The sequence below is a fragment of the Rhineura floridana genome, chromosome 2 (assembly GCF_030035675.1).
Source record: "Rhineura floridana isolate rRhiFlo1 chromosome 2, rRhiFlo1.hap2, whole genome shotgun sequence".
Taxonomy (NCBI): Eukaryota; Metazoa; Chordata; class Lepidosauria; order Squamata; family Rhineuridae; genus Rhineura; species Rhineura floridana.
The window spans coordinates 53,979,812-54,007,384 of record NC_084481.1 but is presented as its reverse complement, the minus strand read 5'-3'; the positions used below and the strand labels follow the sequence as shown (position 1 = coordinate 54,007,384).

Sequence of the window (27,573 nt, the reverse complement as noted above, 5' to 3'; positions counted from 1 at the left end):
GACCATTGGCAATGCTGGCTGAGGCTGATGGGAGTTGTGGTCCAACAACATCTGGAGGCACACTGGTTGGGAAAGGCTGCACTAGAATATCTGTTTAAATGTTGAGTCAATCATAAAATACATGTTTAATTTTTTACAAAAACATCAGCAGAATAAAACACTGCTTGCGGTTTAGTGTTTTAGTAGAAGAACAACATTTTAAAAATTACAGGAATTATTATTATGCTACTGCTGTGCTGCCTATAAATACGAGAGTCAGAAAAATCATACAAGTCAAACTGACATAAGTTTCAAAATATCTGTAATGCATATACATTAAAACAACTTAGTCAATTGTAGGGTTTTGGCAAACACGATCTAGCTATGAAAAATACTGATTAACAGAGAGTTCCCTTTGGGTTTATTTGAGACGTGCAAACAATTATTTTTATAGAGTGATGTTAGTGGCGTTTGATATACAGTACAATCCAGTTCATGTCTACTTAGAAGTAAACACCATTGATTTCAATGGAACTTACTCCCAAGGTACTGCGTAAATTATTACAGCCTAAGTTGGTTAACGGAGATGAAAAGAATTTTAGACATACAATCTAACTTGTTTATCTTTTTAAAATTATTTTCCATGCTCCTCATTAGCCCATCTCAAGCACTGATTTTGGAATAGGATTCTAAGGGAAATAATGGTATCCCTAATACCTACCATGATTAAAAATATTCACTAATAGACAAAAAACCTTGCGGTTTCAGATTGTACCTATAGCCAACAGATATTTCTATCAAACTTTAAAAAGCAGGGAAATTGGACAGCTATCGTGAATGCACCAGGGGAGCAGGAGACCTGACTACACAGCTACACAGGAAGTGGATTGGACTGTGAAAGATCAACCCAAACGGTGTTTGCATTTTGACAACTTTGTAGGGCAGTACAATATCTCAGAGAGGATGTCAGGTCTCCTGCTCCCCTGGTACATTCGTTATAGCTGTCCAATTTCCCTGCTTTTAGTGAATTTATTAGTGAATATTAGTGAATTTCCCTGCTTTTAGTCCTGGAGGTAAGAAAGGGGATCCTGTGCACGTTTGCTAAGAATGGATTGATAATTTGCATGCTTACTGAGTTCAGTGGGATTCATTCCCCTACAGTCATGCTTAGGATAGGTGAAACTGACCACGGGGATGGGGAGGAGGGGAGGGGAGCAGGCAGGAGGGGAAGGACGAGGGTAGGTTTGATCATTTGCATGTTTATTGAGTTTAGTGGGATTTACTCCCGTGCAATCATGCTTAGGACAGGTAAAACTGACCATGGGGAGGGGAGCCTGGAGTGGGCAGGGGAGGAGGAAGAAGGAAGAAGGGAGGAGAGGAAGAAGGGAGGAGGAAGGGAGAGGAGAGGGAAAGGCAGGAAAGGCAGGTCTGATCATTTGCATGCTTATTGAGTTCAAAATGGATTTACTACTGTGCAATCATGGCTAGGATAGGTAAAACTGACCATGGGGGAGGGGGAGGGCAGAGGGAAGGAGCAAGGGGGAGAGGGGAGCAGAAGGAGGGGGAAGAGGAAGGAGGGGATTGGAAGGGGATGGGAGAGGGGTGAAGGAAGGGGATGGAAGGGGCAAAAGGGAGGTGATGGGAGGGAGGAGGAGGGGAGGGCAGGTTTGATAATTTGCACACTTATTGTGTTCAATGGGATTTACTCCTGTGCAATCATGTTTAGGATAGGTAAAACTGACCATGGAGGAGGGGGAGGGCAGAGGGGAGGGGGAGGAGAGGGAAGAAGGGGATTGGAAGGGGATGTGAGGGGAAGGGAGAGATGAAGGAAGGAGGAGAGAAGGGGCAAGAGGGAGGGAATATGATAGCACTCTTCAAGTACATGAAAGGTTATCACATAGAGGAGGGCCGGGATCTCTTCTCAGTCGTCCCAGAGTGAAGGACACGGAATAATGGGCTCAAGTTGCAGGAAGCCAGATTCAGACTGAACATCAGGAAAAACTTCCTAACTATTAGAGCCATACAACAATAGAATCAATTACCTAGAGAGGTAGTGGGCTCTCCGACACTGGAGGCATTCAAGAGGCAGCTGGACAGCCATTCGTCAGGAATGCTTTGATTTGGATTCCTGCAGTGCGCAGGGGGTTGGACTTGATGGCCTTATAGGCCCCTTCCAACTCTACTATTCTATGATTCTATGAATAGGAGGGAGGAGGGGAGGGCAGATTTGATCATTGCATGCTTTTTGAATTCAGTGGGATTTACTCCTGTGCAATCATGCTTAGGATAGGTGAAACTGACCTGAGGGAGGGGTGGGGGGAGGAGGAGGGCAGGGAGGGGTGGGGAGGGCAGGAGATTGGGTGGGTGGGCACTGGGAAGAGGGGAAGCCCCTTTCCTTTCCAAAAGGAAAACACTATGAACAGTATCTTTTTTTTTCAGGGTTTCCCCTACCTTTTTATTTTGCAGCAGGCACATATAGCCTCCCATCCAAATTTAAACAAAAGCTGTCCCTGGCCACATCCACATCAGACTGTTATTTCACTTTAGGCAGTTATGGCTTCTCCCAAAGAATCCTGGGAAGTGTAGTTAGTGAAGGGTGCTGAGAGCTGCTAGGAGATGCCCTGTTCCCCTCACAGACCTTCAATCAGAGTGGCTGACTGTTAAACCAGTCTGACCACTGGAGCTCTGTCAGTGGAATAAGACTCTCGGCACCCTTCACAAACTACACTTCCCAGGATTCTTTGGGGGGAAGCCATGACTGTCTCAAGTGAAATCAAAGTCTGTGGTGTGGGTGTGGCCCCCTGATTAGGCAAGCCCAGCAGCTGTGAGTCTGGCTTTTAGAACACTGACAGTTGGTTCTTATTGAGCATGCCCGATATAATCATTGAGTTCAAGCCAAAATTTCTTAAATTAACTAAACATCAGGCAGGCATTTTTTTTTAACTTTTAAACTGCAGAAGATGAAGGTCAGAGTATGGGGCAAGGTCAGTAATAAGATTACAGGTACTCTATGAACATAGCTGATTTTTAATTAATTTCAACAGATTATGAGAACTGTGACAGAAAAAAGTCCAAAAGGGCTCTGGGGTTTTCCTCTCTCTTTTTAGATTTGAACTTTCGATTCTCTCGACTGTTTTGTGTATCACCATGAAAATTTAGAGGGTTGTTAAGCAAGCGTTTCTGAGTTCAGGACTATAAGTTTTGTAAAGTTTTGTTTTGAAATGTACTTATGGGAAGCATCAGAATGGCCTGGGGGTATTTTCAACTTAACATTGTGGAATGCGAAAAATCCATGTTGACTATAGTAGACAGCCACACTCGTGGGTGTATAATAAAATAGGCAGTACACTAGAAAACACCCAGTAGGGAACAGTCTACACAGGCAATGTTCTCATCTTGGAAATTGGTCCTGCAAATATTCCTATGTACAATTACACTTTTTAAAAAAGAAAGTTTAAAAGGAAACCAGACAAGCTTAGAGGTGATGCCATTCAAAATCTTTATGTAATCTAGTTTGCTCTAAAGTCTCTCCCTCTCCCACTGCTCTGCAGGAGGGCTTTCTAAGGTTCATACATCAAATTCATCAGTGAATAAAGACAGAAATTGTGCCAACAACAAGCAGTTTGTTATCATTATACTGATGCGAAGCTGAAATCCAGCAATTCTAGGTAAGTTAACGGAATTAATTTGCTCCCAATTTATATCAGTGTTTTTGATAGCAGATTTTAGACTACATATCACTCATCCTGAAAGAAGGGTAGTTTTCAAAAAACAGAGAAAACTTTATGGAAGATAATATAATATCAGGACTATTACATTATGCTGGCAACTTATGAACTGCCAAAAAAGAGGGCAAAACAAGACACAGATTTGCATAAAATCTGTGTATGCTAATTTATATGTATAGATGCAAATGTAGAAATAATTACTGCAATTTTAATAGAAATACAATACATCACATCACAGTGGGGAAGACTTTAACCAAGCGATCTGTGAGTGAGCCTGCTGTGTACTGTCCAGTAGAGACGTGCTGGAATTCTGCCCAATTTGGATTCGGTACCAAATTTTCCATTAATTCACTTATTCTCAATCACACAGGACTGGATTTTAATGTAGCGAATTTCCACAGCTGTTTTTGAAAATGGACTTAAAAAAAACACCTGCCACTAAAACATTGATTGTGAGAATAATAATTGATATTTCCTTTTAAAATATTGGTATTTCCTTCAAAATATCAATATTTTAAAGGAAATATCAATATTTCCTTCAAAATATGATATTTCATTTTAAAATATTGATATTCATATAAATATTTTTTTCAAGTGGAAAAAAAACCTTGATGGGTAAAACCGGCAGCTAGTGGATACAGAATGAACTCAAATTGATGCCAACCTGTTAGGTCGACAGAATGCTTTTGAACCAGTACTGGCCAATGGATCCCACCCCTACTGTCCAGAGGTTGTTTATAAGTAACTTCAAAACCCTGCTCACCCTCATTAGGGTTCTTGATCTTTAAACAGGACAGTTCTTTCAATACAGGACTCTTTCAACTCTCCTCTGATGTTGATTTGTTCTCTGGGTTTTCCTCTGTAAAGTAAGGGTGACATCCAATTGTGTCCATCTGCCTCTGCAGTATTTCCTTCTCCCCGGCAACATCCCAAATCTGTTCCAGAGAATTGGGGGAGAATTGGGGGAGAATTGGGGGAGTGCACAGGGGGCTACTAGGGGGAGGACAGGAAAGGGAAGTCTTGTTGTGTGAGCAGAATTTTGCTCGCACAATGTTTAGTATCAGCCTAGAAGATATATTACACAGAAAATTTGATCATGCATTACTATTTTGTCTTGAAAGAAAGGAAATACATAGATATAACAAAAGAGAGAATAATGAAGTGACATGCTGTGTGAGAGTAGATGATCTCACTGTTTACAAAAATGAAGAAAATAAATTAAAATGGGTATGTGAAGAACATGAATGGGCTATTTGGGAGAGCAGACAATTGCCTCTGTGCAACAACTCCTTGTGCAAACAGAAGCTCCTACATGTGTAAGGATTCCCACCACCACCCATTCACTTTAACAAAAAGGCTATAGCTAACCTTACAGTCACATCCACCCCATACTTTTAAAGCACGTCTTCTCCAAAGAATCCTGGGAACTGTAGTTTATTAAGGGTGCTGGAAACTGCAGTGCTGTGAGGAATGAACTACAGCTCACAGAATTCTTTGGGAGAAGTCATGTGCTTTACACACATGGCATGGATATAACCACATCTCCTCTGTATATAGAATTCCCTGTGCACCAAAAGAATGGAAACTATTCCTGATGCTCATGTGGGAACTGTATGCAAACACCACAGGACACCTTAATTTTCAACAAGCAGCAATGGCTTGTCAGCATTCATGACACTGCTATTCATGGTGACAAATGACATGCTACTCTATATGCTAATATGGCTTTCGGTCTGGGATTTGTGTGTTTTTGAGATGGCATTGTACCAAACTGAAAGTAGGCCAATCTTTACCCAGGACAGTGTTATCACATGATTATGTTTTACAGTATAATACTACATTTCTATTCAGAAGTAGGCTCTACTAAGTTGAAAGAAGGGCCAGCGGCATCACTAGCGGGAGTGCGGACCTCCGGTGCGCACCCTCCCAGGGGCATGGACGGGGTGGCCGGTCTCTCGTGTGCGCACTCAGCATGCGCACACTCCAAACTGACGGTCTGTCCTAGTGATTAAATCCTGGAGTCTGGACCCTGAGGCCCCGCCCCACGGGAGATCATCCAGGCTGCTGGCGCCCTTCCCTCACGTGGCGCCTCCGATGACGTCTAAGCGCACGTGCCGTGCCGCACAGGCAGCTCAGCTCTCCGCCGGCCCTCAGCGGCGTCTGCCTGTCCCGATTCTTCCTGGACCTGGTGCCGTCCGCAGCCTAGGGGGAGGGCCGGGCGGCTCTGGTGACACCCCCTCCATGGGTGCTGGTGACGCCCCTGAGAAGGGCACTCCTAGGTAAGTGGTTATAGCAGCCTTTCCCAAAAAGTGTGTCTCCAGATGTTGTTGGACCACAATTCCCATCTTTCCTGACCATTGGCAATGCTGGCTGAGGCTGATGGGAGTTGTGGTCCAACAACATCTGGAGGCACACTGGTTGGGAAAGGCTGGGTTATAGGAATACAGCCTTACTGATGGAATATAAAAGAACAATATTATTTCTCAGACTTGCTACCCACAGGGCCCACTTGAGATGGCTGAAAATTTCTGAGGCCCACCTGTCACACAATGGTGGCTCAGGAGCAGAGCCAGTCACAAAATGGAGCCAGATGGAGGCAGAGTTTGGGATAATCAGCTGGCAATGACTGATATAATTTTCTACTGATATCTAACCTGTCGTAGGAAATTGCTAAATTATTTGGCGCAGCATTTTCCTTGTAGCAAGGAGTTCCATAGCTCAGCTTTTCTCAAGCTAAATACAGGTATTGTGGCTGTCTCCCCATTTTAGGCAGAATTTGCTGATCCAGAGGCTCTAAATGAGGAATAACTATTTGGGGTGGCATTTTTATCTATCTCTTGTAATTTCTTCTCCCATTTCAAGCTCAGTTTATACCTTATTCCCGCCCCTTCATCACACCTCTCCTGGTCCTTTTACAATCACTTTTCCTCCTATAATAGTTCCCCTCTCTTATGCCAGTTTATTTAAATAATAATCTTTTATTTCACTTTCTAATTTCCTTCAATGCCTCCTCCTCTGGCCCTTTAAGTATACTGCAGCCTCCCCCCACCTCCAGCCTGTCTGTCTCCCAGGCACTTTTACTCAGCATGCAAGGAGTTGCTGATTCTGGCACTGATCCAGCCAAAAGGCTATGGCATGCCCAGGGGGCGGGACAGGTAAAGCACTGGGCTGGCTGTGGCACTGAGGCCTATCCGAAAGTGGCCCAACACCCACTGTATGAGAAACAAATTGTGATGTTCCTAAGAGCACCCTAAAATACAAATGCTACTGAAATAAAATCAATTATTTTCTACAGCAGAAAGGATTTGTCTTCTCCCAGTGAAGAAAAGGCCTGCTGATTTACTCTCAGAAACAGAGAGAGCATAAACAAATATGACACAGTTTGTCAGCAATATCATGTACAGACAGAATTGGGACAACTGTACAAACCATTTGATATAAAAGAGAAAAATCAGTGAACCAGGACATTGTCACAGGGACATCTACTGCCATGATAATAATTGTAAGATTTCATTATTAATGGTATATTCAACACAGTAAAGTCTAAGTCACACCAGAGCCAGAACTGAGCTTATGTCAAAATAAATAACAAAAATATATTTTCTATCTGAAAGGATTTATAACAAATGAGAAAGACATTATTTTGCCAGAATATGATTTATCTCCCAAATTCTTTGTCATTTCTCTTTGACAAATAAGTGGGGCCATTACTGTGTTACTTACAGCTCAATCTTCTTCATGTTTACCTGCAAGTTTAATGGGACTTACTACCAAGTGTGCAAAGGATTGCAACCCACTGATTGTACTTCTCTATTTTTGGCATGATCTCTGAGAGCCAACTTTAATAAAAGAAACACTATAGTCAGTTTGTATATTTTAGTAGTATTTCTGATGTTTGCATATTGTTTTCATGAGCATGGCAGAAATCAAGCTTCAGTTGGTGGCCAAGTTGTACTTAATTTACAAAACTATGATTCTAAAATGATTACTCAAGAATTGTGATTTGGTCCTTTAAAAAAATGGTTGCATCATGAGACCTCCAAAGAACTATTCAGCTTTTTTACCTTTTCCTTTTTTCTTTCTAGTCTGTCGGGAACTACATTTCCAAGCCTATCTCTGAAATTATGGGGGTTGGACTTTTCTTTCTAAAAATGGATTCTTAGGCTTCTAATAATTATCCATAAGATGCAAAAACATAGCCATCCTTGAGATAGCTACGGTAAAGCCATACAACTATAATCACCAATTAAAAGTGTAATTCTATACACACAGTTTTTTGAAAGGAAGCACTTGAAAGCTGAAAACAATGGAACAGAGTTCCAAGTAACTAGGTGCCCTGTGTCAAGCTCAACTTTTTTTTACTCTGGAACATTCTAATTGATGTTGACCATTTGGCTCCTCATCACACATCTCTGGTTCTGCTTCAGATGGGTTTTTTAATGGATTTTTAAAAAAAAATTAAGCCGCAAAGGACAGATGTATTCTTGGGTTGCTATCCTACTGAAAAAGTATCTTATTTGCTACCACACTTGATGAACTTCAAAACTAGATAGATGGAATCAAGAACCCCAGATTTGGGGTATGAATGTTTCTCAGATAACTGCTAAAGTTGGTTGTGGAGGGAGAAAAATAGCCAGCATGTTCTACTGTCATCTTTTGTTCACTCAATCAGTGATAACCAGGAATATCCTGAGCACTAATCTTATGTTTATAACTATGAAAAGCTCGACTTTTACTCCTACTCATTTATTTATTTATTTGTAGAAATATTTATATCTTGCCCTCTTGCAAAACATCGTGGCAGGTCTACACTAAAAACATTTTAAAGCAATACAAAAAACTCATTAGAATGACTGGCTAGTCAAAAAACACTTTAAGCAACTGCATAAGCCTGTTGGCATAAAAAAGTCTTCAAGAGATGCCTCAAAGTCAAAAGCAAAGATGCCTGCCAAATCTCTGCCAGAACAGTGTTCCACAACATGGGACTGGTGAAACTAAACACAACTACTGACTGAAGCCAGTTGGGCCTTTGTAATATGGTGGACAACTAACAGTGCTCCTCCGGTTGATCTCAGTGATTGGGTTGGGATATGAGGGCTCAAGTGGTTCTTAAGGTATTCTGGACCCAAGTTGTTCAGAGTTTTGTATATTGACACAATAGCCTTGAACCTGGTCTAGTAGGATACGGGCAGCCAGTGCAAATGTTTTAGCAGAGGTGTCACATGCTGTCGGCCAACTGCCCTCAACCTGCTGTTTACCCAGGCATTTGCTGGCTGAAATGTACTGTTCCTGGCAACCTGAATCTCACTGATAAAATTATGTTTTTACCTGTATTTTAAAATATTTTTAGAATATTTTTAACTTTTAAAAAATGTTTTAAATTGTAATTGTGTTTTGGAGTGTTTTTAGTATGTTGTTAAATTGTTTAGTTTATATTTGCTGCCCTAGGCTCCTTTGGGAAGAAGGGCAGGATATTTATTAATCAATCAGTTAGTCAGTCAGTCAGTCAATAATAAGAAGTCTAGCAGCTGCATTCTGCACCCTTAGTAATGGAATATATAAAATCTGCATCTATTTGTTTTTAGGAACCTTCATGGTTGCATGTTCAAATGAATATTTCTTGTAATACAAGCTTACCTGGAAAAGGTGCTAGTTGGGGATGTGCTGCTAAGGCTGTGGGTGTACCAAGTGTCCCCAAGCCACCAAATTCTGTATGCCCTGAGCTGGCTGTATGTAGACCAAAGACTGGGTGGCTGACCATTGGGAAGGCACTCGTCACTGTGGACAGGTTACACGGTTGATCCCCAGCTGTTCTGAATAAATGTCCTGAAGGGGAAAAAACAAAACTTGAAAATGTACTATAGAAACGCATATTCTAATCTTCTAACGTTCTTCCTTTAAATATAAAGATATCATATGAAATTTCTTTTCTTTTTTTTCCTTAAAAAAGAGAAGCTTTCATGGCTTTTAAAAATATTTATTATCTGAGTTCATCCATGTAAAAAAGCAAACTCAGCTGCGTTCAGCTAAAGACATCGTAATAATTTTGACATGATAAAAATGCTATATTCTTGTTACATATCTGTGAAATATTATGTGCTGGCTCTTTCTATAATTAGAAATATACAGCAGCAGCTTTCTTTTCCCATTAGCTTGCATACAAATCTCTTCTTTTACTTCAGTGGGACAAACTAAAGAATGGTACCTTTTACTAAACAGGAAATAAATCTCAAGCATATTAAGTTGCAATGTATTGCTAGATCCACTCTTTTGCTAGCACGATCAAAACAGCTATTATGCTTAAACAAGGATTAAAAGCATTTTAATGTGAACTCATTGTTTAATACTGCCTCTGCATACCAGTTGCTGGGGCACAGCAATAGGAGAGAGCTGTGGTCCTCATGTCCTGCCTGTGGGCTTCCCATAGGCACCTGAGACTTTGTGAAAAAAGATGGTGGAATAGATGGAGTTTTGGTCTAATCCAGCAGGATTCTTTCCTATTTTCTTAAGTGCTAGACTTGGACTGGAAAGAGTTGAATTCAAATCCCCACTTTGCCGTAAAACTCCTTGGCTGGCCTTGGGCTACATAGTATCTCTCAGCCAACCTACCTCACTATCTAGATAAAATGGTGGGAGGGAAGAGAAGGATGATTATCTGCATGTCACCTTGGAGAAAAGGTGGGATAAAAATGTAATAAATAATAATTCTGTTATTACCCCCCTATTGTAAATATGATCAACAAAGAGCTGACATGGTCAATATATCTATGGATGCCCCTTTGTGGTTGTTTATGCTAAAGATATTTGTTTAAATATACATCATTGTCTCTGGGCTCCTTCGAGGAGGAAGGGCAGGATATACATTTAATAAATAAATAAATAATCTCAAGTGAGTGCTTTTTCTCCTCCCCTTTTTTGGCTACTGCTTCTTTTTTCCTGTGGGGTAATTCTTGTGATGTTTATAATAGATCACTAGGTGGTAGAGTTTGCAATCCCTTTACTTCAAAACATCTTTACTCTTTTGTTTTAATTGTCCGTGCATTGTTAAGAAGTAGAACGCAATACAGTTCTGTCAGAAGAAACTGCACCTAGATTACAAAAGCAAACAAGCAATTCCCAAAGACAGCCAGAACAATCCATTCATGGAAAGGCATGTCAAGAATGAGAGAATACTTCAAAAAAATGCTGCAAGAGGCATTTCTGTCAGAACTCTTAGAATGCTAATTCACACCATATATTTATTCCACTATTATTCCACTATAAACAGTCATGGCTTCCCCAAAGAATTCTGTGAAGTGTCGTTTGTGAAGGGTGCTGAGAATTGTTAGGAGACCCCTATTCCCCTCACAGAGCTACAATTTCCAGAGTTCTTTGGGAAGAGGGCCTTGCTATTAAACCACTCTGACAATTGCAGTTCTGTGAGGAAAACAGGAGTCCCCTAATAGCTCTCAGCATCCTTCACAAACTACACTTTAGGGGAATCCTTTAGGGGAAGTCATGACTGTTTAAAGTGGAACAATGGTGAAATAAATGTATGATGTGAATGTGGCCCAAGTGTCCCAATTATTTCTTGCTCTTTAACCTATGGATTGTGTATAGACTGAATTCTTCGTGGAAGCAAACTAAGGTTAATCACAGGTAAACTTTCATGTAACTATACATTTTTCTAAGGCACCTAAGTTATTTACAGTCTAATGAGCTGGTAGTCTTCCAATGCTAGCCAAGCCAACCTTTGACAAGGTTGTCATTGGCACTGTGAAGGTGGTTTCAGGCTTTGTGAGGCCCTCAGCAACATGCACTTGGTGAACTCTTCTGTCTTCCTCTGCCTCCCAATGGGCCCAGTTCCCACCACTATTCAAAGGAAGCAACATGTGAGCAAGTAGCAGAGATGGCTCATATTAGCTTTAAGTCTCTCATACTATACTTTTCAAACTGTTGCCAGATAAAGTCTAACTTGTAGTTACACAACATGAAACTGACCTTGCCAGTATAGCTGATCCTGGGCTTGGCTAATTTTGGATTGTTTGTTTTCTCCCAGCCATCCTATATGGTATCTTTTCCCCTGTTCATGATTTGTAATGTCTTGGTGCAATTGCACAAGCCTTATGAGGAAACATCTCACAAAGGAAATTGCAATAATCAACACACACCTACACCTCCAAAGCATAAATAGCAGAATACCTAGTTGGCTACTAACACACCTAAAAAGCCCCCCCCTTGAAGTTATTTCTGGGACACGGGCATCACTGTAGTGTTGCTCCTTCCTGTGTCCCTCTGATCACATCAGAAGCTCTGGGTCATACAGGGCAAGTACACCCTGCGACTTCTGCCCACATCATTTCCGAGAACGAAAATGCTAGACTGGAAAGAAGCCACGTTGTGAACTCATCATATGTGGTCCAAGACATCTGACATTGCTTAAGTGATACAGGAAGGATCACTAAAACAGCAGCTTTCACACTGCAAAAGAAACATCAGAAGCGATACAAGGAGAAAGCCATCTAGGGCATTGTTCTTCAACCTTGGGTTATAGGAGTTGTAGTCCAACAACATCTGGGGACCCAAGGTTGAAGAACAGGGATCTAGGGAAATGGCAAAGGAAGGCATTTTGGCACATACGTTAAGAGAGATAAGTGTAAACAGACACACACCGGCCACTTTTCATCAGTTTTGGCTACATGTATAGGGCAAGCCATTATCCTGGAGAAATTGAAAACGCATAGAAGCTTCCTGTCACCATGGCACTTCAAACCAACACTTCTGTGAGACTGTGCTATGACAGTAGCTTCTTTCAATGGTAGATCACTCAAGACACAAAGTTTGATAAATCGAAGATAACTGCAACAGTAAATCAATTTAAAATGAACTCCACTGGGACAACGTCCACATGTATAAACTGTTATGACAGAATATGGTATCAGTAGACATCCGCCTTTATATGTTATTGCACATTTTGTAGTTCTGTTTGGAACATTTGCCTCTCCAGAATGGTGCAGACTGACCTGTGCAAGCTCAACATCAAGTGGCACTAACAGCAATTTCCAGGTATATTCAGTCAGGGCTAGCCCTACAATTAGGCAGAGTGAGGAAATCACCACAGGCAACAGATGCTGGGGGCAGCAATGGCAGCTCTCGCAGCTGTTTCTCTTGAGCCCCACGGCCTTTCCCCAGAGCTACGTGTGTCACAACCATGTGGGCTGACCCTGTATTCAGTGCAAGCCCACCAGGTCAGCTTCTGTTGGTTATTCAGCTCTAACTGAAAACTGATCCAAGATAAACTCATTATATGCAGACACTTCAGCCTTATACTTAAACCCTCCCCAAATTTATAAACCCAAATTTGAAGCACATGAATAGGCAAATGCATTAGGAAAAGTGATCATGCAAATAAGCACTGAAAGAATGCTAAATTCTAACAGTAATTTTAAGATGAGTCAAGTCAGAATATTGAGCACAATTTTGTTATACTTGCAAAGACTCTCAAAAATAGCACTCTATAACATGAAAACATTACAATCAGGTTCTTGAAAACACTTTTCTCAGATATGCAAGCAAGATTCAAATGCACCTGGGGAACAAAATATATTAATTTTAAAATATTGTTTAAGAAAACAGAAGAAATATGTTCCAAAAGAAATCTATTTCTGGCTTGTCCTCAAAGCAAGCCATATGACAGTACGGTGAATTACACCAATTCCCTTCTTTCCTCCAACTCATTATCTTTTTGTTTCCTGATACATTAATATTCTGGCTAGAGATGAATATTTGTATTTCCTTTCATTTTTCGGTTTTAGTTTTTGTTCCCGTTTAAAGGTGCCAGCTTGCATGCATGTTTTGCATAATGAAATTTAATACAAAACTACACTGCTTAAGACTCTTGACTTACATTATAATAGGTTGAATATTTTTCAGCAAAGCTTTTGAAATTCTACTAGCCAGTACATAGATAAATGATTGAAAATATTACCCAAAAGGCCAGCATCCATTTCGACAGTGCTGGTGTCTTAGTAACAAGGAACGATAAAGGCAAATGCCTTTATTAATATTAATGAATTTTGTGCTCCACTATAATAAGCTTTTTCAAAAGAACTAAAAGGGATAAATACTTAACTAATGCTTTAAACATAAAACATTGGTGAACAAAATCCTTTGTAAAGCAATAGAGGCACAAAATTGATCAGCTAGATTTCACTCTCTACCTCAGGCAGCTTTACATTTAAGATACAAGAGATATGAAGGGCTACAGAAGATAATTTGCACAACTGCATAAAGGAGGGAAAGTGAAGCCCTTTACTTCTATGATTTCTCTTTCATTATAGCAACAACACTAAAAAACATGAATATTTCCCCCCTAAAAACACTGACCTTTGAACAGCTTGCTGCAACATTTCTTTCAATATTAGATGCGTAAATTCACAGTACTGGCAAATGTGCCTTCTGTGTTAAACATTGAGAAGAATGTCTAATAATCACGAGTGAATGCAGACCAAATAAATGTCTCCTATTTTAATTAACATTTGTACTAATTTGGTACAATATTTAAAAGCTATAAATAAAAAGGAGGGTTTTGTTCTAACAGTATGACCTAAAATATATTTTAAAAACTTGTATCAGAAAGCATATACTAATACAATTAAGGCTAAAAATGTGTGTTCTGATTGTATTAAGTACAGGCATATGGGTTACAGTAAGTCCAAGCCTATGCTGAAGAAAATAAGCACACCAAACTTTTCAAAATTCCCGCCAGAAAATAACAAAAGCTTAGATGTGATTGGTTGAAGTCAAGGGCCTAGATTGAATAAAGATCCAATTTAACCAATGACTGGATATGAATTTACATCATAATAGTCAACTTAATTGTTTTTATTATTATTATTATTATTATTACTACTACTACTACTACTACAGTTGCTGCTGCTGCTGCTGCTGCTGCTACTACTACTACTACCACCAACCATACACTCAATGGTTCCAGGACGGGTTACAACAATTTTAAAATGCAGCATTAAAAACGATTAAAAACAACCTAAAATCACAAAAAGGTGGGTCCCAAAAATATGCAGGTCAGGTGTCAAAGGCCAGGGTAAAGAGGTACATCTTCAGTATTTGCCAAAAACTGTATAGTGAAGTTGCCAGATGCACCTCAGTGGGGAGGAGATTCCACAAGTTAGGGACTGCCACAGAGAATGCCCTCTCCCAGGCCGCCCCCCCCAGCTTCTGAGGGTGGTGGAACTATCAAAAGCGCCCCCTCTGTTGATCTCAACACCCAAGAGGGTCTGTAGAAAAGGGGGTGGTCTTTCAGATATTTGGGACCTAAGTCATTTAGGGCTTTAAATACTAATATGAGCACCATAAATTGGGCCTGGAAACAAACTGGTTACCAATGCAGCTGTTTTAAAACAGGGGTTATATGAGATCTAAAGGGAACTCCAGTCAGTAATCTTGCTGCTGCACTTTGGACCAGTCAAAGTTTCTGAGTTGTCTTCAAGGGCATGGCAATAATCCCATCTGGAAGTTACCAGAGCATGGAGTATTGTGGCCAAGTCATCTCTGTCAAAAAGGGGCTTGTGCTGGTGAACCAGCTGGAGCTGGAAAAAGGCACTCCTAGCCACTGAGGCCACCTGAGCCTTCAGTGACGATGTTGGATCCAGGAGTACTCCCAAGGTGCGGACAGGCTCCTTCAAGGGAAGTACAGCCCCATCCAGTACAGGTCGTTCTGCCACCTCCTGGACATGAGAACTCTGGACACATAAGACCTACAAGGCAGTAAGTCCCTTTCATTTCAAGACATCATAAGCCCTGTTCAGGCATCAGTAACTGTGGCTCCCTGCAAAATGTATGAAGAGGGTTCCAAAAATGCACCTGTTAGCCCCTCCCCTAGATGCCAATGTGCACACCAGTCATGCCCCCAGCCAATGCACTCTCGGCATCTGTCTGAAGAGGGCCTTTGCAGGTACAGATGAATATGTGTATGACTGAAAGGATGCAATCACTGGTCAATCCTGTAGGTATGTAGGGCCTCTATCTGACTGATGCTAATTATGCATCAGTCAAGGCAAAGTTGTCATTGTGTGCACTGGTGACTAGAGAACAGGGTTAGATGGGTACATTTAAAGGAGCTCCTTCATACGTTCTGTGCCCATGGGTACCAAATACCCAAACAGGGCTCTAGTACCAGTTAAATATATGCAGGATCTTGATGCAGGGTCTGAAAATGTATTTAACCAGCAAACTTATTTGTGCAACTAATGCTCTGAACCATGCAAATTATGTCCTTATAGGGATGGTTCACACATAATGCCAAACTATAGTTTGGCACTATCCGAATCCTCTTGGGTTTGAATGCTCTTCCCTCCTCTTTCCTCCCTTCACACATGATGATTCTCCCCCTCATTTCCTGGCAGGAGACAAACCATATTTTGCCATTTCATTTTCAAATTGTGGCCTGTTCCTGCTCAGCAAACCAGGACAGGAAACCAGTGCTACACCATCCCATAGACTGCTCAGGATCTTGGGTGCAAGACAAGTTAAAAGTATGCCATAAGCCAGGGATGGAGAACCTGTGGCCCTTCAGATGTTGGACTGTAACTACCATCATCTCTGACCATTGATCATGCTAGTTGGAGTGACAGCTGTTAATGCCCAGCAACACCTGAAAGGCTACAGGTTTCCCATCCCTGGCATAAGCAAAACACAAACTGGGCTGCACCATTCATGTTTTAATATTACTTAAAACTCTTTAACTTGAAACTCAAACATTATCTCTAGAGTCATAGGTTGGAATCCACAAATTACTTATTTTGGACATTTCTGATTCTGATGTTATTTATTCTAGACAATGTCTGCTCAGCTGTTACTGAATTAGCAGGAATTGTTTTAGGGTTCATCTGAGTACATGGCACTGAAAATGGTGAGATTCAATGTCACCATTTTACATATAAATTACATATAATTAGAGGTTATGGACAAATGTACCTGCAAGTCAGGGTAACACTTCATGTATCTGATGAAGTGGAGCATACTGTATGAAAGTTTATGTGATATCACATTTGATAAATCTTTAAGATGCTGCAGTACTCTCTGTTGTATTTGTAGGAGGGTTTCACAGGCACATCTGTAGTAATGACTAATAGTATAACCTCTGAATGAGCCCCCAGAGAAGTTCCACTGAAGTACATGGGAATACTCAAAGACTACTTTGGAGTAACTGGCTCCTGGTTCAGACTGGTAATGATCAAAACTACTGTAGAAAATTTATATCTAACGTAATTACTGTACTCAAATTACACGCATTTGGAAAAGTATTTTTCCAAAGTCATATTATATAGCTGATTTCAGAGTACCCACAAATAACATATTATCTGTAATACAATCTCTCTAGCACAGTACCTAGGGTTCCAGTCTGGGCTTCGTCTTGGGAATTGTGTGGCAGAAGTACTGAAGTTTATTACAAGTCTGTTTAATAGACTATTGATTACTGCAAAGAAAATAATTATACTGAATTGGAGGAAACCTGAGCCTCTCTAATTGCAAGCTGAGATGAAGGTGTTTGTGACTGAAAACAGTAACTGCGAATACTGTAAAAGATAAATGGTCAATTATATAAGTCGTGGGTTTTTTTGCACTTCACACACACTAAGATTGGTAAACTAACAAATTATCATGTGTGGCTCAAAGATCATGTGAACAACGAAAGTGGAAGTTGAAAAAAGGGAAGGATACAATAGTGTTCCATGTTGATATTGTAGTATCTTGCAAATTTAGTGTTTACTAGATTTTACTGAACAATGCAGGAGTGAAGAGCAATTGCATGTGTTGCTGCAGGATCGCAATGATGAAGCACATGCATACTAATATTTTGCTATTTTTGAGAGACATAAGTAAATATCTGAGAACATTTTCTGTAACACTGTGCAGCCTGACAAAAGGAATGCAAAAGCTCCTGCCAACTGTATTATGCCAACTAAGAACTACCACCAGCAATTAAATACAAGAGTAAAATTCACTCATCACACACACACTGTAGTCCTATTAAGATATTCAATCCCCACAATTAAGAATCATGTGGAGAGGGGGAATGTGTCCCGGCCTGCCCGTCCACCCTCTGCTGTCTATACATTGCACAGTAAGGGTTCTACATCCATGCAGAGACTACACATGTACAGCAGGCTCCCCTTGGAAGAGAAGAGACGTGATGGCAGGCACAGAGGTAGGGGCACTGGGCAGAGCCCTGCTATCCCCCTCTACACATTTCTGAAACCAACAATGGACACAAGAAAGTAGAAATATTTTATGATCCAGACCCTGAAACCATGATCTTTCCTTCCTTCCTATATTTCAAAAGTAAAATCAGCAAACTTAAACACCTACGGCAAAATCTTGAGAGACATTTATATGTGCACAAAATATTCATGCAGATTTACAGGTCAGTGGGCAGAGTTGAAGCTAAATGGGCAGGGCCAGAGCTGGCAGTGAGCCACTAATTTTCTTTCTGCCATCTCCCTTTCTTTCTCTTCATCATCCTCTTCTCTTTCCCCTTCCCTCTCTACTGAAAACTGTCCTATGCAACAATTAGGCTTTAAAAAAAGGGACAGGGGATGGTTAACCCTTTCCTCCTCAGCTGCCACTCCACCTCAAAATTGCCATAGGTAGCAATTAGGCAGGAAAAAAACCCTCCAATTCATGTTAACAGGACCTTTTTCTTTCTTTCTTTTGAAGTCTAATTGCTGCATGGGGGTGAGGATTTCAGAAACAAGGTCACAGCACACGAGGAGGGGAGAGTTAATCCTTTTCTTCTCAACTGAGGGGGTGGGACCAAGGAGGAGAAGCCACAGGCCAGATGCCAAAGGACCATAGCTCAGTGTCAGCGCATCTACATTGCGTGCAGAAGGTCCCAGGTTCAATTCTCAGCATCTCCAGGTAGGGCTAGGAGAGATTCCTGCCTGAAACCCCAGAGAGCCACTGCCAGTCAGGGTAGACAATATTGAGCTAGATGGACCAATGGTCTGATTCTGTATAAGACAATGCTTTTATGTTCCTATGCAAAGGCGCTACATGCTACATCCAGAAGACAATTTACCACCTCCAGATAATGCTAACTAATAGTTGCTGTTAAACAGGATTTGAAACTAGGATTCAAAGTTGCTTACAATCCTGGTGAACAGTAAACCTTAATTAACTTAAATGGGGCCAAACTGATACTGATGTAAATCACAACCATGGTTAAGACGTCTAAGGGAATCATGTATGAGAGAAGAAGGATTGGATGGAAGAAGTACACTACATCTATACTGACCCATTGTGGTAAAGCAGTCCCCTACAAAACACTGTAAGATGCTTCTGAAATTCTCCCCATGTTTTAAGTGCAATGTGATGGAGCTGCCAGATAACAGGCAGATGGGACACACAGGGTTCCCTGGAATATGGCTATTCTCATCTTTTTTAAAGAAGAATTGCTAAGAGAACCAGATTGGGGGGGAACCTTTCCTAAATTATTAACATAATACCATCATAGCACGTGAGAAAGTATCTCATCATAACTGAATTTTTAATAGAGCTTTCAGATCATTATGCAAAACCTTATGTGTAGGTTGCTTTTGTGTTAATAACTGTTCCCACCCACCCTTAATTGGCAATCAAAAAATTACATCGCTGCTTTAAGCAGACAATATGGCTCTTATTTCATTATCCCAAGTAGATATTAGAAGATTATTTTTCAAATCTGGAATTTACTGTAAGCAAGAAAGTTTCTTTATTAATTACACTACGATCAAAGTAGTGGTGTTTGCCAAAAGGCATAAGTGGCATAAATGGGCCCTGGATGGTCATATCATCATCAGATAGTGTTACTCATTTAAGCACTTAGGGCTTCATTTTTGTTAAAATACTCTATGGCATATCCATTCTGATGCAATTAAAACTTCATCTACCCATTTATTGGGGGTTATAAAGACACTGTATTATTTGAAGAATCATTGTGAAAACACGTGAGAAAACCAATGAGAACCGGTTTGAGAAAAGGGTGCTTCTTATTTTGTACAACAATCTGGAGGTAGCTCTAGTAGAGATAAATTGGATATAAGCGAGCAGGGGTGGCAGGCATTACTTGGAGTCCCACATAGTACACTTGGTACATTAGTTAGAATGGTCTTTCTTTTTTAAATGCATACATTTATACAATCATGATTCTATATTAGAAAAAAAACTCTTGCTAATGTCAGAGCAACAGTTAGCAAACATATGTTATTTAGACCTCCAGAAAGGCTGGGGACAAAGTTATAAGTATTTGTATGTTGAGTTATTCAGTTTTCCCTTTAATGTCATCTCATGACATTTATGACAGTAAGATCTGTGATGCTATTTTTGCTGAAGATGCCAAAACTGAATTTAATGTACCTGTTTGGTATATTAAAATTAAATTCAACCATTAAATGGCTGATTATCTGCAAGAATTAAAAGTTTTCCTGCTTGACATACATTTATTTAGTTTAGATTTCAAATTATGCCCACAGAATACAGTACCAGACCAGTAAATTCTTTCATAGGCCAATAAATAGCCATCTTTTTGTATGCAGATCAGGCCAGATCAAGACCATTGATCACTATATCCCGTATTTCTTTTATACAACTCACTTAGTGATAGATTCCTCTATTCATTTCAGATTTTTCTACAAGATCAACCAGATGATTTAAAAATTAAATGATTGCTGGTAGATACAGACAAGTTAGATACCTATATGGTGGCATTATATGCACTAGCAGCTATAAACATACTAGCTACTTTTTTGACACCAAACAGTGTTGACTACCAAGGGGATTTTTAATCTAAACAATTAGGGGATTGCATCCCCTTGCATTTCCAAAAACCCCCAGAAATTCTTACCGTGAATTTCTATTCCCAGGGGGTTCCTGGAGGACAGTCATTGGCCTTGGGAATGGCGCCTCCCTCTGGGTCAGCAGGCAGGCTCCACTTTAGATGACTTCACCCTGGGGGAGGGGCCATCCCGCTCTCTCCAGACCGGCTGGACAAGCAAGTTCACCCCTTGGGCCCCCCGGATCACCTGACTCGAGTGTTGGAGTCCATCCTTCTGACATTTCCTGACTTGAACAGAAACTGAAGAGAGGAGTAGAAATTGCCAGGAAATCGCCAGGTGGCCCTAACTACCCCCCCCGACATGTAGGGCGCTGGCAGAAACCACTAACCCCCGACCTGCATAGACCGAAAACCCAGGAATGAAGCGGCAGGGACTGTCCTCCAGGAACCCCCGGGAATAGAAATTAACAGTAAGGATTTCCATTTTTCCCAGAGGTTCCTGGAGGCCAGTCATTGGCCTTGGGACATACCAGAGCCCTTAAACAGGGTGGGATTCCGGTAATGCAGGTCACATCTTAACCACCCTCTGCAAGACTCTCTGCATGAAGGCTGCATCGGCAGAGGCCCAAGAATCGACTTTATAGTGTCTAGTGAAGGTGTGAACAGAAGCCCATGTCGCTGCCCTACAAATGTCTAGTATGGGAAAGCTACCCTTGTACTCTGCTGATGTAGAAGCCTCCCTCAAAGAATGTGCTGTTAAACCCCCCGAGGGAGATTTCCCCAAAGACTGGTAGGCTTGAACTATCACCTCCTTAAGCCAGCAGGAAATTGAGGCTTTACCTCCTTGGGAGGTCTCTCCAAAAGTTACAAACAGTGTCCAGGTAGAAACGCAGAGCCCTACGCACATCCAGAGTGTGCCATGCCTTCTCCTTAGGGGAAGAAGGATTTGGGCAAAATGACAGCAAAACCTGACCCCAGGGAAAGAGCACGTTGATTTTAGGAATGAAGGAGGGGTCTGTCCTCAAGACCACCCTATCCGTGTGAAAGATACACAAATGAGCATCAGAAGAGAGAGCCCCGAGCTCTGATACCTGCCGAGCAGAGGTAATTGCCACCAGGAACACTGTCTTCAGGGTTAGTAACTTTAAACTGCACGTGGCTAGTGGTTCAAAAGGAGAATCCATGAGCACTGTAAGGACCCAGTTGAGGTTCCATGATTGGAAACATTGGACCACCAGGGGATTCCTGAGGGCCCCCCCCGATAAACCGTTTAAAGAGTGGATGTGAAGAAACTGAAAAATATCCCCTTCATCCTAAAGCACTGCTATGCCAAGAGACACCTGTTAAGATACGCCCGAAAAGCAGTAAGAAACCCAGGGTTGTTTACCCACGACCGCCTGGTATACCTTCAAACTGTGTACAATTCTTTGTTAAAAAAGAAAAAGGACTTGTATGTGAGAACACAATGGCAAAAATTAGATCAGGCAATCACGGATGGAAATGAGCATCAGTTCTGGGACCTGGTGGCCATTGGGATGCGGGATTATAAACAACTAATAGTAGGGCAAATTCCTGCCTCTACTTGGCAAGACCATTTCTGTAGTCTTTACATGGCCCGTAATGACAACAGCGGGCCCTGCCCTGCCCTGCAGGCCGTTGATTTACCACAGTGGCTCCCAGTCACCCCGGCGCAAATTGGAGCCCTTATTTCCACACTAAAGTTGGGAAAGGCACCGGAGAAAGACATGCTACCCCCAGAACTTTTTAAAAACTTCCTGGAGTGGTGGGAGCCTATTTTGGCCAAGATGTACCCTTTTTAATTCTACAGGGATACTACCCGAGGGATGGAAACAAAGCATTGTAATTCCCATCTTTAAACAGGGAGAGAGGCAAGATCCGAAAAATTATCATCCCATCAGTCTACTAGATATCGGCGCTAAATTATACAGCAAGTATCTGCTGAATAAATTAGAAGAGTGGGAAGCAGCTAATCAGATTATTAGCCCGGAACAAGCAGGCTTCCAAAAAGGACAAAGCACAACAGATCACTGCTTTACCTAGCAGTGGAAATGCTATCTATGGTATCTAGCAAGGAAATGTATGCTTGGCCCCACGAAGCACCTTTACACGGCTTTTGTGGACTTGGCAGCTGCCTTCAACTCAATAAATAGATCTATGATGTGGTCCAAACTCGCCAAAACTAATATCAACAAGCGGCTTCTGTTTCTAATTAAAGAACTCTATTCCAACACCACCGCTAGAATCAGAGTAGGCCCCTCTGGCTCTCTAACTGACCCTATAGCGGTTAACAAAGGGGTTAAACAAGGCTGTCTTCTGGCTCCAGCCTTGTTTAACCTCTACCGTAACGATGTAATCTCAGAATTATCGGACCCGGACTTCTTCCCCCCTTCGGCAGGGAATAGGAAAGTCTCGCTATTGTTATATGCGGATGATATGATCCTACTATCTATCTCCCGTATAGGCCTAAGGAGACTTTTGACAAGTTTGAACCAATACTGCAAAAGGGAACTTCAGATTAATTACCTAAAAACAAAGGTTATGGTTTTTGGGAAAAGACAGCAGAATCTCAAATGGTCTATTGGGGGCCACGCAATCGAAAAATGCCACACCTTTAAATATCTGGGTATCCAGTTCCAGGATACTCTTACCTGGAAAAATCAGCTTGCTGCTATGAAAGCCACAGCTCTAAGAACATCTGGAGCTATCCTTAGATTCTATAGGACTACTGGGGGTAATCTGGTGGCCCCGGTATTGAAAGTTTTCCAGAGCAAGGTCCTGGTGCAACTTCTTTATGGGGCAGCAGTATGGGGATGGGAGGACTCTCTCCTCCCTTCCCTCATGTCCATCCAAAATAATTTCCTTAGAAGGCTCCTGTGATTACCCACTGGTACGCCAGCCGCGTTTCTCCGCGCGGAGTCCGGTCTAATGCCCCTTAGTGCACGCGTACATAGTGCCCTGCTTACCTTCTGGGGGGTCACAACAAAGGCACCAGCTAAGATTTTATTGAATGCCTGTTACACAACCACCTCCCCTGATAGTTTTTGGCTCAATAAATTTACGAACATAGCTCACAGGTACCATATCCCGATACAGACTCTAAATACACTCAGTAGAACAAAGCTACGGGAATCCATTGCTGGGCACTGTGAGTGGATGAATAGATTAGCAATCACCAATGCCAAATTTTCGAGGTGGTATGGTCTATTTAAGCAGGACCATTTGAGGGCAAGCTATTTGACTTACCCTCTATCTGTCCAATTTAGGCATGCCTTTACAGCGTTAAGGTTCCAGACAATGCCCAGTGCGACCCTCTCCGGCCGCTATGCACAGGTACCCTGGGAGCAACGATTATGCATCTGTGGGTCCGGGGAGGTGGAAGACCTCCCCCACTACCTACTGGTCTGCCCTCTCTATAAACAGCCCAGGTCCAAATTCTTAGGTGATTTGATTCTATGGCAAGGAGTTCCACAGGGTATTAATATTATCCCTTTTCTGCTAGCAGACAATGACTATACGATCACGTATAGGGTAGCCCAATTTGCCCTGGCGGCCCAAAAACTACGGATTAAACATCTCAATGGCCTGGGTCAATAGTAGGCACGTGCCTACCCAGGGGATCTGTAGAACTGTTTTATTTAGTTTTATGTGGTGTATTTTTGCTGTACATCTGGTTTTAATATGAGATTTGTGTTTGTCTGTTGTGACGGCCTATGGCTTTGCAATAAAATTATACCTACCTACCTACCTAAAGCACTGCTAATGGCTGCTGCCTGTCATTTAATTGTGTTGGTGCTAAGACCTTTGTCCAAACCTGTCTGCAGAAACCCCAGGATATCTGCAATGTTCCTAGAAGACGGGTCCCTCCCCTTCGCCTGACACCAGATAAGGAAGGCCTGCCATGTAGAACAGTATGCCTGGTTAGCTGAAGCCTTTCTGGAGCCTAGTAAAGTATCCAGCACAGCCCCTGAAAAACCCAGCTCCTTCAACCAGAGCCACTCAACCGCCATGCTGTCAGTCAAAAGAGTTCTGGCCTGGGATGAACCACTGGGACCTGCCTCAACAGGTCCTCCCTGTGAGGCAGCGTCCATGGTCTCCTTGAGGCCAGGGGCATTATTTCCAGGAATCATGGCCTTCTTGGCCAAAAGGGTGCTATCAGAATCACCTTTGCCCTCAACATTCTGATTCTCCTGATAGTTTGTAGTAAGAGATTGAAGGGGGGAAAGGCATACAGCAGGCCCTCCGGCCAATCCACCACTAAGGCATCCACTCCCTGTGTCCCTTGGGTCTGATACTGAGAGAAGAACCGGACTACCTCGGCATTGTGAGTGTCTGCAAAGAGGTTGATAATCGGGCAACCAAAACGCTCAGTCACCTGGTGAAAAACCTCCGGATGCAACTGCCACTCCAAGTCGGAGATCGTGGTCTGACTGATCCAGTCCGTCTTCACATTCTGAAGTCCCGCCACATGTTCCGCCCACAGTGACAGCAGATGTAGCTCTGCCCAGTTGAAAATGTGCTGTGCCTCTTCCATCAGGATCCTCGACCTGGTCCCTCCCTGATGATTGAGATATGCTTTCGAAGAAACGTTGTCGGTCCAAACAAGAACATGGCAGCCCCAGATGTGCGGAGCTAAATTCAGCAAAGCTAGCCTTGCTGCCTGAAGTTCTAGCCAGTTGATGCTTCGTTTGGTTTCGCTGGTCGGCCACGTACCTTGAGCTACATGTGGCTCCAAGTGTGCTCCCCAGCCCAACATGCTGGCATCCGTCGTCACCACTTTACAAACTGGGGAGTGTAGACTCACCCGCTGTGTCAGTCTGTAGGAGTCCAGCCACCACCTCAATTGTTGGTGTAGGGTTGGTGAAACTGATATCAACATGGTGTCAGGATGCAGGATTGGGGCCCTGATGTTTCAGAAGATGAGGAGAGGGAGGGAGTCATTTGGACAGAGCCGTGTGAAGAAGAAGCAGAAGAGGGGGAGGGAATCTCCGAGATAGAACTGTCTGGGAGCGAGGACCTTGAATGTCCAGCAGACATAGATTCCTACCGTGAGCTTCCCATGCCTCCTCCCCTTCTGGGCTTGGAGAAGCTGGAGAAGAAGGGAGGGCAAGGGGGAATCCAACCCCCTCCTGATCCAGGAAAAAGCAAGGAGAAGCAGCCAGATGGTTTAAGCATTGCCCCCCCGCTTTCCCCCATACCTGAGTCAGATCTCTCAGAAGGGGAGGGGGCACTGGCAACCCCTTCACCACGTACAAGGAGACAGCAAAAGAGGCGGCAAAAGAAGAGGGAGAGGCGGGGTATGGATGAGGGCACTTTGAGGTGGAGTGAGAGAATTCGCGCTCGATTGCCCCCTTCTTAAGGGACGGGGGGAATAGTGATTCCTTGTTCTGTCAACTCTCTTCTATGCCGCAGGTTATGTTTTGTATTTGAAGTTCATGAGACGGCGCAGTCTTTGCCTGGAAAACTGAATTGCTTTCACCAATTGGTCTGGTTCCTGAGCCCCAACCTGGAGACGACACATGTGTTTCATCTGGGAGATCTGGAATTGAAATGGAATTAACCTTAGGAGTAACGGGCTGGAGTGGAACCGGGACCAGCTTACTAAGTCCTGACAGGATACCAACATGCCTTTTAGCTTGGCCAAGGTCATCAAGTCTGCTGACTCCGATGCGACCACCTTCTAAGTTAGAGTCTGAATCTTGGAGACCCTCTCTTCATTGAGCCAGATCTGGAAGTTCCTTGAGACTATCACCACCCCCAGATGCGAAATCATCTGTGATGGTACCTACATGCTCTTGTCCAAGTTTACCACAAACCCATGCCTCTGAAGGCACTCCAGAGTGGTTTCCACATCCTTATGGCACTGAACTCTTGACGGTGCCCTGACCTGTAGGTCATCTAGATAAGGGTCCACCCTCACCCCCAGAGTTCTCAGATGCACCACCAGAGCCACCAGGACCTTTGTGAAAACCCTGGGGGAGGTGAGCCCAAAGGGAAGTGCCCTGTACTGAAAATGGCTCTGACCATAGCAGAAGCACAGGAATCTTCTGTGCTCCCTGTGGATAGGGATATTAAGATAGGCCTCTGACAGGTCTATGGATGCCATCCAGTCACTCTGAGTGATGGCCTCCGAGATGGACTTCAGCGTTTCCATCCAGAAGCGTTTGTAGGCCACCTTCTTGTTGAGCCACTTGAGATCAAGTATCGCTCTGGTACTCCCATTTTTTTTCAAAATTAGAAAGAAAATGGAATACACCCCCTTCCCCTGTTCCTGACTCAGGACAGGTTCTATTGCTTATATCACCAACAGGTGACTGATGGCCGCTGTAAAGTTCTGATGTTTGTGTGGATTCCTGGACCTTGGTGTGGCTACGAATCTCTCCCTAGGTTGTTTGGAGAACTCCAAGGAGTATCCGTAAGAAACAGTTTTGAGAATCCATCTGTTGTTGTTTCTGCGCACACATGTGCAAACTGCAGAAGCCTGCCCCAAATGGCTCCCTGTGGGACTGGAGACGTAGTGTCATGCCGACTGGTCCTTCTTTGCCCTTTCTGGAATTTGTTTCCAGAAGAGTAGGTGGAGGTGTGTCGAGCGTGTAAGATGGATGCTCCTGAAGGTTTGTCCAACTTCCCCCAGCGTGACTTGTAGCCTCCAGAGGAACATTGTTTGCTATAAGGTCTGAAGTTCCGAAAGGATTGTTGCTGCCTGTACTTCCGGTTGTCCTTCTTGGCATTCAGGAGGGCTTTCTTGTTTCCACCAGCACCTTATCCAGAGGGTCCCCAAATAACCTGGACCCGCTAAAGGGGTAACTTGCCAAACAACTCTGGGAGCCCGGATCCACCTCCCAGCTTCGTAGCCAGATGCTGCGACGTGCTACTGTGCTGGCTGCCATTGCTCTAGTATTGAACTGCAGGGCATCCCTGGAAGGGTCTGCTTGAAAGGCTGATGCTATAGAGATTTTCTTCAGCCTGTCCTTAATGTGTTTGGGAACATCCTCTCTGGATGTGAGCTCCTCTGCCCAGAGCATGCAAGCCCTT

The 27,573-nt window shown here is 42.7% G+C and overlaps 1 protein-coding gene across 19 annotated transcripts in view; it reads right to left on the bottom strand.

Annotated features, from left to right (window-relative positions):
* BAZ2B (bromodomain adjacent to zinc finger domain 2B) overlaps positions 1-27,573 on the bottom strand; it is a 309,197-nt gene that overhangs the window by 109,222 nt on the left and 172,402 nt on the right. For all 19 annotated transcript variants that reach the window (XM_061608686.1, XM_061608687.1, XM_061608682.1 and 16 more), the window contains one exon: positions 9,345-9,533. In XM_061608686.1, the coding sequence (XP_061464670.1) occupies positions 9,345-9,533 (189 nt within the window). The remainder of the gene's footprint in view (positions 1-9,344; positions 9,534-27,573) is intronic.